The sequence below is a fragment of the Lacerta agilis genome, chromosome 10 (genome assembly GCF_009819535.1).
Source record: "Lacerta agilis isolate rLacAgi1 chromosome 10, rLacAgi1.pri, whole genome shotgun sequence".
Lineage (NCBI taxonomy): Eukaryota > Metazoa > Chordata > Lepidosauria > Squamata > Lacertidae > Lacerta > Lacerta agilis.
This window is the reverse complement of record NC_046321.1, coordinates 52,264,424-52,276,910: the sequence shown is the minus strand read 5'-3', so window position 1 is coordinate 52,276,910 and position 12,487 is coordinate 52,264,424. Positions and strand designations below refer to the sequence as shown.

Genomic DNA, 12,487 nt, shown 5'->3' with positions numbered 1-12,487 from the left:
TGTCTATGTGTTAAAAACAATGGGCTTATAGCTGTTCTTAAATCAAATTCCCATGCTACTCCTCTAAATTCAAACACCACTGATGGGTTTAAAATTTCAGTCAGTAAACAGTGACTGTATTTTGAGAGCAACATAAGGAGTGCAAAACAAACCTTAGAGTTGGCAAAAGCATTTGCAAGATTTTAAAATTTCTAAATTATATGGATTGCATTTAACAGGTTGTGAATCCCCTACCTTCAAACACTTTCAGTATTTTGCTTATTAGTTTTTAAAGGCAGGTTTGCACATACACCAACACAGAAGCAGAAAACAATATTTCAGTTACAAAATAATAACCTGACCAGGGTAGATAAAAATCAACGATTAAAAAAAACTATTTTTTAAATTTAAATTGGATTTATTTATTTTTATTTAAATTGGATTTTTAAAATAAAATGCTTTTGGAGGGAAAATATTTCTAAAGATAGTTTTCTATTTAAGTTACATTATAGTCCAAAGACTATTCATCAGGAAATAAGGATTTGTTTTAAGTCTAAGGTGTTGTTGTTTTTAATCGTTTAACCACATCAGTTAACAAACATGGATACAAATGCTATAATGTTATTGTTTCAGTTAAATAAATTGTTCAAATTGTTATTAAGGAAATGATTATTTTTCCCCTTCCAATAAAGTACAGCAGAAAAGTTGTCCAAATATAAACAGTTAACTTATTAAACCTCACAATAATTTCATAATTATCAGTCAATGTATTTCCAATAGTATAACCAAATCAGTAATTTTTGATATAACTGTAAAAACTACTCTGAAAATTTATTATTCCAAAAATGAAACCTTCATCTGGTTGTAAATATTAAGATTATACCAGTAAGAATGAGTTAAAAAAAAAAAAGATTTAAATAAAGTCTTACTGCCTAGTGATTTAAATCAAATCTTACTGCCTAGTGATTTAAATCGTGATTTAAATCAATTTGATTTAAATCAAATCTACCCTGAATCTGACACACCAGTATAAAAGAAAAAATGAACAATTATGCTTTACTTGTATACAAAACCATTGCTGTGTGCTGCTAGTAGCAGGCCATATGGAAACACGGGGTAACATCTATTTAATTTATTTTATTTCCTATATTTATAGTCCACTCTTCTTCCTTCCTGGAGCCCAAGGCATAGCATACAGATGTCTCCTGTCTAGTCACTAACCACACCTAGATCTGTTCATCTTCTGCAAGGTATTAAGTTGCCTCATGTAACTTCAGGTCATACCTGGCATCTAGTAAAGGTAAAGGGACCCCTGACCATTAGGTCCAGTCGTGAACGACTCTGGGGTTGCGGCGCTCATCTCGCTTTATTGGCCGAGGGAGCCGGCGTACAGCTTCCGGGTCATGTGGCCAGCATGACTAAGCCACTTCTGGAGAACCAGAGCAGCGCACGGAAACACCATTTACCTTCCCGCTGGAGCGGTACCTATTTATCTACTTGCACTTTCACGTGCTTTCGAACTGCTAGGTGGGCAGGAGCTGGGACTGAGCTGCGGGGATTCGCAGAACACAATGGCTCACCATCTAAGGACTGTCTTGTCTCATACCATCTGCCATGAGAAGTACCGAAACTGGAAAAATCATAACTTGTGAAAGATAGTGGTGCTCATAAACTGAAGCAGTTGAGCTGTACCAAAGTGATACTTAAAACACCTTGAAAAAACATACCATTTCAGCCTACATAGCAATGCTGCATGGTACCACACAGTGTGGAGTAAAATATATGATTTCCCTGTAATAATCCTTTCATGAGAACCCAGGAGGTCTATGGAGCATAAAACTCGTAACTTGTGTGCTTAGCTTTGTTCTAGCAAACTCCATTTTGAGAAGCTATGTGGCTAATTTCCCTAAACCAGTAAGCATATAACTGGTTAAAAAAAATAAAGGCAGTAAGCATATTACTTATTTAAATAATTATGAAATTATGAGTACCCCTTTCCTCTTTGCCAAATACAACTGACTCCACAGGGTTTAATATGAAAATGAAATGAAACCCAAGAGATGGCAAGAAATAAATCTAAATAAATAATAATGTAATGAGATGATGGGATACCTAACTTATGGAATCTGGAAAAAGCAACACAGCCAGTATGTTTGGCTAGGGGGAAAAGGAATTCCTCTCCATAATCCAACAAAGGTCAGGTGAATCTCTGATGGTTCCAACAGCCAAGAAAGCAGACAGGATAACCTAACCGCACATTGGGACTGACAAAGAGAAGATAGCAGAGAATGAAAGGGATGTTGACATTCCTATACATAGAATTTTCCTACATGTTTGTTTGTCTTCCCCCATCCTGCTGTCCCCATCCTCCCCGCAAGAGCCAGGGCTTTCCAAACAGATGAATAAGGAACAAATTCCACAATAACCATTCTCCTCTTCCCCACCCCTGAGAGGCACTAGTAAAACCTGAAAAATAAGAAGCCCGGGTGAACAGGTGAAACTTTTCCAGTAGTGGAGGCAGATTAGCTTATACTAATGGCTTATTAAAAAGCAGAGACACCACCTTGCCGACAAAGGTCTGTATAGTTAAAGCTATGGTTTTTCCCAATAGTGATGTATGGAAGTGAGAGCTGGACCATAAAGAAGGCTGATCGCCAAAGAATCGATGGTTTTGAATTATGGTGCTGGAGGAGACTCTTGAGTCCCATGGACTGCAAGAAGATCAAACCTATCCATTCTTAAAGAAGTGCTCACTAGAAGGACACATCCTGAAGCTGAGGCTCCAGTACTTTGGCCACCTCACGAGAAGAGAAGACTCCCTGGAAAAGACCCTGATGTTGGGAAAGATGGAGGGCACAAGGAAAAGGGGATGACAGAGGACAAGATGGTTGGACAGTGTTCTCAAAGCTACTAACATAAGTTTGACCAAACTGCGGGAGGCAGTGGAAGACAGGAGTGCCTGGCATGCTCTGGTCCATGGGGTCACGAAGAGTTGGACACGACTAAATGACTAAACAACAACAATGGCTTATACTCAGTTATACTTAGGAAAACTGCTGCTTTTATCGTTACACATTCACATCCAAAGAGCACCTAAGAGAGGCAACCTCAGGCCCTGCACACAAGATTTACAGATATGGTGCTAAAGATGCAGCCTTTAGGCATTTTTTAATCTGAAGCCAAAAGCCCATGACCAACACAAAGACATACTGCAGTATTTTGAAAGCAACAAGATTTCACTTTCTGGAATTAACTTTCCGACATGACTTATTTATGGTGTTACTTGGTGAAAGACAAAGGGAGAGGACTGCATTTGACAAAAGAGAAATTTGGGTTAACTGGCAGCAGAAAACAGAGACATGGCAAAACTGGATTTTTCTAACAGTCAAGAAAGGATTTGGGAGTCGTGAAGAAGAATTTGAAAAAACTGAGGAAGGTGAGATGGTGGGCGGGTATTGCAGCAGGAGTTAGTAGCAGCATTAAAATATGCTGTAAATCTCTTGTTTTTAGGATTATCACAGTAATATTATGATACAAATGCAGCAGAGCTTCATTTCACCTTGAAAGCTTCTGCAATCAAGCCAACCTGAAAGGCCTTTTAGCCTTCAGCATGAAACATAACAGAGATTGTGCTTTATTTATGGGAAGCAGAATGCATTCAGAACCTTTTATTGCAAAAAAAGTCCTGAAGAAAATAAGCACATAATTCAAAAAGGTAGTAACATAGGAAGCTGCCTTGCATCAAGCTCTACCAACTGTCCATCTAGCACAGTGTCTTTCATATACACTGACTTGCAATGGCTGCCCAGGATTTCAGATTTTCCTAGCCCTAAATGAAGATGCTGGAGATTGAAACTGGCTGAGACAGCAAGAGAACATTAGAGGCTGGTTTGCAGCTAAGCTCATTTCCGGAAAGTTTGTGAACATGAATGTATTGATTATGATAACTTATAAACAATCAGATTTTTCCTTATTGTCCTGTTGTATAGTGTATACTTAAATACACTAAGTCAACAATCCTATGCACAATCGCCAGAGTATAATTGTGTTATGCACATGGACCCCACTGGCACAGACTTTTAAACAGGCTTTAAAACTCCACTTAGTTCAGGTTACGTCTCTGTAAAGGAATTATATGGTGTTACGTCTGAAACTGCTCAAGTTGTTTCAGTTAATTATAAAGACGTGAATTGTTTTAGGCTGCCAGTTGTTTTTATTGAAATGTGACACTGTACTTTATGGTTGTTTTAAGTAAGCAGCCTTGTAAGACAGATTTGCTCTAAGAGACAGCCTATATATTAAAATAATATAAATTCTCCCTGTCCTCAAGATCCAAACACTTCATCAGGTTTCCTATTTCTGGACCAGACAAAGGGGTGGGGGTGATACATGGAAGTATTTCTTCAGTGGGGGGAAATATCTAGGAGCTACCTAACTACCTGCTGCATTTCGGGCTAAGACTGATGTCAGCCCCATTCACCCCAGCTCAACTATTCATTCTTACTGTCAGCTATTCACAGTTCATATTAGCTTACTGTACACACTGCCACAAAAGGTAATGATAGCCATTGGCTTAGATTGCTCTAACAAGAAGAAAAAACACAAATTCATGGAGGGCAAGAGACAGCTTTTATCTGGGACAACAAAACCAAAATTCCATTTTTTTCAGGAGCTGCAACTCTCTTTATACGAATTGTTGGGGAGGGGGGCTTGGCAGAGGCATACTCAAGGTCCCTTACACCTTTGGCAAAGAGCTGCATTGGTGCCCCTGCCCAGAAAAAAGCAACACTTCTCCTGTATTTGATCACGTCGCCACTTCACAGGGACGCAGGGACATCATGGGATAAAAGCCAGGGTTTTTTCTTCTTCTTCAAAGGATGCTTCCAAACCTATGCAAACATCCCCACAGCATTCTGCAAATGTGACATAGGATATTTCTGAATTAAGAAATGCAGGTATAAACGCTTATTTTTTTTAAACTGAACTTTAAAATGACTGTCCAACATAGCAGTGGGGCTCAATGGAACCATGTAGCCACCACTGAATCCATAGTCCTACTGCTTGTTACTGACCAGTGTACAGCTGACAGGAGGCAGGGATGGATTGCAGCCCAAAATAGTTCCATGTGTTTGTAATTTAGGAACCGAGTGTGAGAGGGAAAGGCCAAACAACTCATATACATAGTATGTGTAGCTTGCCACTTAAGCTTCACTGGTTAGAAAAATAGGCCAAGATAATAATGCTTCTGTTGCTTCCAAACTTTCCAGCTTGGCAACGGTATCTGAGAAATACTCTAGGCAGCAAATGTCACTATTTTTTCCTGGTTTCCCCCCCTTTTGACCCCCACTGAAAACACTGGCACCCATCTTCAATCCCATACACCCACACCCACACACCCCTTCATTGTCTGCATTCACTCCATGTTGCTCTGCAATACACAGCATATACTACCGGTAAAAGCAATGTTGTACACCACTCCAATCTCTGTGCAGTGTGAGATTTCATAGGTCCCAGGTGCTTATCCAGGGTTCATGTTTCCTTTTGGGAATGGGGCACAGCGGATACCGTGGTGTCTTTATGATATATGGTTTATTTTCATATATATACAACCTGAGCCTATGACAGAGGGGTACACAGCATTACAACCCCAAAAGGGTGTTGTTTCTCCAAAAAAAAAAACAATGGCCTTGGATTCAGACACCAGATATCATCACTGCCTCTATGGCTTTCCAGCTTGCTGCTTTTCTTCTAGGTCACATTACTGCCAACTCTAAAACTCTGGCTTTTGCCCTTTAACTATCTAAAAGCTAGAGGAGGGGTCCCACCCATTTGCTTTCTTAATGGCCCATCACCTTTCCTTCATTGCCCCAGGCAACTACCTCATTAAGAAACTAAGCCTGGATTATATTTTTCAACATTTGCTGGATCTAGGGATTAAAGAGGTACGGCACCCCCAAACTCAAAGCAACACATTTCAAGCACATTGCACCCCCCAATAATCCTGGGAGATGTAGTTTGCTAAGGGTGCAGGAAACTGTAGCTCTGTAAGGGGTACACTACAATTCCCATGATTTTTTAAATTTACTTTTAGAGGTGCTTTAAATGTATTGTGTGTGTGCAGTCAGAATTCTTGGTCCTCTCCACTTTTTTGAATTCGTGTATCTCTACTTTCATATCCCCAGTTCCTTGTTTCTGTTTTGTTTGTTTGTTTGTTTTCACGGGTACTTTATTACAAGGCACCTGCTATTCAATGTCATTTTATTCTGCACTAGCTCAGGAGTCGGAATCTCAACTCTGCTGCACACATGAATCCAAAGATGCACGAAGAAACTCCCACAGCAAAGTTTCCCTCCACAGTCTGACATTTTCTCCATTCCCCCCCCCCCTACCAGCTAACCATTTCCTATTCACCCTGGTCCTTCTTGCTTAATGTAGGTGCCCGGTCTGTTTCGTTGCATTGTTTTCGTGGTCAGCACCTACTGCATTAGCACTAAACAAATGTTGAATAAAAGCAGCTTCGTTATTCTACAACACAGAATGCAATCTCACTTTCGGTCATAAAGGAGAGAAAGGAGGTGCTATTGTCTTGTGGGGGGCAGGGGAAGGAACAAAACCAACTGAAACCATCACGGTTATTTTTGGGAAGTCACATTTTAGATTTATCGGCTTTCCTGTGAAGCAAAAGCTTCTCAGGAGCCTCTTTGTCTGGGTTTTCACAACCTTTCTGCTGCAAGGCTAATTGCATCCTTAAATTTTTAATAGACTTTAAGAAGGGAAGGCCACAATCCAACACAAACGCAACTGGCCTTCAGCTTGTTGATTTCTAGGGGATCCTGCCAGTAACTTCACATTCTTACATTATAAACCCAGACATGTTTACTCTTAAATATGTCCTATTCAATTCAAAGAATTCAGTGGGGTTTACTCCCAGGTTAGTGAGGGAGTTTGTGTGGAACAGCTCCAGGCTGGCACAGCACAGGGGCTAAAGGTAACTGACTGGCGTTGGATCAACTGGATCCATAAATGGGTTTGTTCTTCCTGCACCCTCAAACACATTTCAGGTTCTTATGCCAGCAGCAGCAGCAGCAGCAGCAGCATGTACTCCATTGCAGTTTTGTTGACCGCAATGATAGCCAGTGGGACAGCTACATTCACACACAACTCAGCAGAGGGATACCATTGCAGAATCTTAAACCCCACCAGCTGTGCGGATTAAGAGTTAGGATTGCTCTGTTAATTTCTAACTACATGTAAACAAAAGAAGACATGAGACTGAATAAAAGGCCAGGATAAAAATAGCAGGGTTTTAAAAGGCCAAGATGAATTTAAGCAGATTTAAAAAAAAATATGTACCTCATAGCACATCATCAAGGCTAAGAACATAAAGGTAAAGGTAAAGGGACCCCTGACCATTAGTCCAATCGCGGACAACTCTGGGGTTGTGGCGCTCATCTCGCTTTATTGGCCGAGGGAGCCGGCGTACAGCTTCCGTGTCATGTGGCCAGCATGACTAAGCCGCTTCTGGCGAACCAGAGCAGCACACGGAAACGTCATTTACCTTCCCGCTGGAGCGGTACCTATTTATCTACTTGCACTGGCATGCTTTCGAACTGCTAGGTTAGTAGGAGCTAGGACCGAGCAATGGGAGCTCACCTTCTGATCGGCAAGCCCTAGGCTCTGTGGTTTAGACCACAGCGCCACCCGTGTCCCGGCTAAGAACATACACGGGGTTATTTTGGACTAAGGCAAAGACACATTCATCTTGGGTACTTATTTTAGTTTCTTGCATGACACAATGACTATGCTGTTTTTCCTTTCCTTGCTGGCAATAGTTACAATATTCCAAAGCTTATTCTGCATCATACATTTTGTAATTTCTATTTTATTATCACATTTGCATTACGGAAATTTACGATAAGTTATAGATTTAAGGCTCCTCTGCTTACCATCACTATCTGAGGCCTATTTATACAGGATACTATAGATATTGCTTAACTGAGCAATACAGATTCCAGACTGGTAAAAACTGACCTCTGATTTTAAAAACTGAAAGTAAGGGAAGTGTGTGGAAGAAACTGGTAATAGAACTTCCTGACAGGCCCACCATGATTATCAACTTTATAAAATGGATGCAACTAAGGTATAATTTTCCCTACATGGGACATCTGTGTCTGAATGAAAGCTTCACAGTGCAATCAGGGATTTACACGACGGGTAGTGAAAAGCGGGATATCAAATCCAAACTCTTCTTCTTCTTCATAAATCATCTCAGTGAGAACTGGGCCTGATTGGCCTGCAATCAAGTAGCTTAAAAAACGTAATCACAACTGTTGTTGAAAACCAAAGCCCAACACTAGTGGTTAGTGTTATAGTGCTTGCATAGCTAACAGGGGAGGCCCAAACAGTCATCCAATATTATAAATCAGGGACTAGACCCTCCAATGCTGTTGCGCTACACCCAACGGAGGACCTACCTGGGGAGCCCTTCACAAATTTCAGAATAATCTAATTTAAAAAATCTTAACATACACCCATTTTAAGGAAGTTCCTCAAATTCTCCCGTGACGGAATCTACACACATATGAAAAACATTCTGAAAATGCTTTTAAAAAAAACGTTTTTAAAAATACATTGAATTTTCCATACGGATCACTATCACCATCTAGTATCACATTGTATATTGCACTTAAAACACAGTTAAAATGTTTTATTTGCAGCTGTATAGCTGAGTCCAAGGTCCGAATAGCTAAAGCTATGGTTTTCCCAGTAGTGATGTATGGAAGTGAGAGCTAGACCATAAAGAAGGCTGATCGCCAAAGAATTGATGGTTTTGAATTATGGTGCTGGAGGAGTCTCTTGAGAGTCCCATGGACTGCAAGAAGATCAAACCTGTCCATTCTGAAGAAAATCAGCCCTGAGTGCTCACTGGAAGGACAGATCCTGAAGCTGAGGCTCCAATACTTTGGCCACCTCATGAGAAGAGAAGACTCCCTGGAAGGACCCTGATGTTGGGAAAGATTGAGGGCACAAGGACAAGGGGACGACAGAGGACGAGATGATTGGACAGTGTTCTCGAAGTTACTAACATGAGTTTGACCAAACTGCAGGAGGCAGTGGAAGACAGGCGTGCCTGGCGTGCTCTGGTCCATGGGGTCACGAAGAGTTGGACACAACTAAACGACTAAACAACAACAGCTGAGTCCAGGGGACTCTCTGTAGGAACTATGGATTGATTAGTTGCATTTTTCCTTGAGCTACAAAGCATTACATTCAGCATTCCCATCCCTGTATACAAAAGCTTACAAGTTCAAATCCATATTTCTTTGCCTATATTTCATGAAAAATACCCAAAACGACATCATAAAGCATAATACAAAATCAGCACCCATTTTTACATAATGCATGCACCCATGTTGGTTATTCAGACACAAATGCGTCCCTCCTCCAATTAAAATACTCATTTATAACAGGCAAAATAAGCTGAACCTTTCTGCAAATCTCTAGGCCCATTCCGTTTGAGTGTGCCCCCCAAAACATTTACAATTCTCTCCTACCTCACATAACTTTTGATGGTTGACCTGCAATATCAGTTTGAAATGTAAACACTCCAAAAGCATAAGCAGCAAGGCCAGTACAGTATGCAAAAAGCCACATATATAAACAGTAGCTAAACCAACAGCAAACATTCTTTGCCATTAAAACAAATATGAGCAGCCTCAAAACTTGTGCATTCTGTCCTCTCTTTCCATTGGACATTAGAATGGAGCTTAGAAGCTTTGATTCTTGGTTTGTGGGGAGCCATAATTCTGTCCGAAGCTGCAGTTTAGCAACCTACTTCTTCCCCACTGATTCGCCCCTAAAAATTACCTTTACCCCCACATCAAACAAATATTATCGGTATTATATTAGAATTAAAGAACTTGGGAAATGCAAACATGCTAATTTCTTATTGTCACTTGTGCTAACAACCTGAAATGGCAAAGAGATTCTTTAGCTTCTCCCTGCGACACAAAGTACTGGTAGTACCCGACTTGCTAGCAGATGTAGGGGGAAACTTAACACTGATTTCTAATAGCCTTTCCTAGTTACCGGTAAATTGGTGGAAAGCATTATTAAGGCTAGAATTATCAAGCATACAGAAGAACAAGCTTTGCTGAGGTAAAGCCAGTGTGGCTTCTGCAAAAGGAATTTTTGCCAAATCCATCTTTTTAAAATTGAATCAATAAACACGCAGATGGAAAAAAGTTGGGATGAATTAGCGAGAGACTCAAGTTTGTGAATGACACCAGATCACTCAGAATGTTAAAATACCAAACAAGCTGTCAAAAGCTCTGAAGGGGCCAATCTACCACCGGGGCCAAACAAGCAACGAAACAGCAGGCGAGGTGGAAAGTGATTAAATTCACAATTATGACCTTTAGGCTAGAAAAGCGTTCAGAAAGGACAGGCGAAATCCACAGAGCGGGGGATGGGGAACCTGAAGTGCTTCTGATGTTGCAGGCAGGACTCCAGCTCCCGTCCCATTAGCTCCAGACATTTCATTTTCATTTCACTTTTCATTTGTCAGCTTAACCCAGTGTTTTTCAACCACTGTTCCGCGGCACACTAGTGTGCCGCGAGATGTTGCCTGGTGTGCCGCGGGAAAAATTGAAAAATTACTTTATATATAGTCAATATAAGCACAGAGTTAATTTTTTTAACATTTTCTAATGGTGGTGTGCCTCGTGATTTTTTTCATGAAACAAGTGTGCCTTTGCCCAAAAAAGGTTGAAAAACGCCTTAACCTACAGCCAAGGGCAATGAAGAGTTGTGGTCCAGCAATCTGAGGCCCTATCGACAACTGCAAGGCACTACACCTTGCAGGTACTTCGGAAGAGGAGAGTTCAGGATCTCACCATCACACCTTCCCATTCCGCTCAAGAGCCTTCAGAGGGAAGCCATAGATGACCAGCCTTCTGTTCTGACCCAGCAAACACAATGCTTATTTCTTCTTCTTTTTAAGGTGGTCTGCTAGCACCTCCTCACAGCTGGGACCCGGCCTCTATATAACGTGCATCTTTCATTGAGAAAGAGGGCGGAGATGCCTTGCCCAAATTACTTCCCGCCTTCTGCGTGTGAGGTTCCCCCCGCCTCAAGCCCTGACGAGGAGCAGGAAGGCATCGCTTCTTCTTCCAACTAAACGTCTTTCTTCCTTTCCCCCTTTCTTTGTAGCAACCCACCATTTATTAGCGGGGCTGAACAATTTGCGGCGAGGAGGAAAGACGGGTATATGGCGAGCATGGAAATTAAAACTCCCCCTAAAAACGCCCCTTGTCCTCGACCCGCCCTCAAAGCGCCTGGTTGCAAGAAGGGGGGCGGGCGCATGCATGAGACTGAAAAAAAGGGGGAGGATTTTGAAACTTGGGGAGGGGGGGGGCAGCAGGCATACCCTCAACCACAACCCTCCCCCCAAAAACCAAGCATGCCTATGTGAAGAAATATGACGAAAGGGTGTCGCAGCTGTTACTGTTTTCCAGCCTGTTTGGGGGGGGGGGAGAGAGAGCAACGGGAGAGGCAGGAAAAGTTTGCAGCACGACGCCTTCTTTCCCCCGTTGCCCCCTTCGCCTTTTCCCGCCCAGCCGGAGCGGCTGCTGCTTCTCCCTCCGCAGCCGTGGCCCCCCCACCCCTGCGCAAAGTTGCAAGTTATTTTTTTTGGGGGGGGGGGGTTGTGTCTTTTTGTTTTTGCAAAAAAGCGGCGTCCTCGCTCGCTACCTACCTGTGCTCAAGTTGTCGTTGATCTTCAGAGGCACCCTCAGGACGTAGACGAGGAAGAGCATGAGGAAGAACCACAGCGACCACAGATACGTCCACGACCAGACGACGCACGACTTGAGCTGCTCCAGAAAGCCGGCGCCGCCGCCGCCGCCGCCGCCAGCTTCAGCCATCTTTTCGCAGGCAGGGCGCGCGAGGGAGAGAGAAAGGGAGAGACCGAGCAAACGCGCCCAGCCGCTCCAGCGCCGGCCTTGCTCTCTGCTGCCACGACCTCGCGCGGTGTTATTTCTGGGATGATTCATGTCTCCCGGAGAAGTAACGTGTCTCTCTCTCTCTCTCTCTCTCCGTCCCCCGTCTCTCTCTCCGCCGCCCGCCCGCCCTGCTTTCCACCTCCTCCGCCCCCTCGCGCACCGTTTCCATGCAGGCCGGGGAAGCCGCCAATTAAGTTGTAAACAAACACGCAGCAGGCATCACAACACGCGACTAAGAGAAGGTGGGTTGTGGGTTGACCCCTAAGTCGTGGGATTGGGGGTGGGGAGTAGGGGGAAGCCGTGGTGGCGTTTTTTTTTTTTTTTTTTTTTTTTTTTTAAAGAAACACAACTAGCCTTTAGTGGGCCAATGTCTTCAAAATTGTGAGCTTGGGGGGAGTGGGAGGGACAAGATTGCCTTCAAAAAGCTCCTGGGGTGAAATAACTCCATACCCTCCAACATTTCTCCAGTGAAAAAAAGGGATGTCCTAAGGAAAAGCAGGACATTC

At 42.6% G+C, this 12,487-nt stretch overlaps 1 protein-coding gene across 4 annotated transcripts in view; it reads right to left on the bottom strand.

Moving 5' to 3' along the window:
• The window catches only part of ST7 (suppression of tumorigenicity 7), an 85,554-nt gene extending 73,475 nt beyond the window's left edge, over nt 1–12,079 (bottom strand). For 2 of the 4 annotated variants that reach the window (XM_033161835.1, XM_033161840.1), the window contains exon 1: nt 11,735–12,079. In XM_033161835.1, coding sequence (XP_033017726.1) covers nt 11,735–12,032 — 298 coding nt within the window. In that variant the 5' untranslated portion in view covers nt 12,033–12,079. The remainder of the gene's footprint in view (nt 1–11,734) is intronic. The other 2 variants (XM_033161834.1, XM_033161836.1) reach the window with 2 other exon arrangements.
• Between the last annotated feature and the right edge of the window lie 408 nt (nt 12,080–12,487).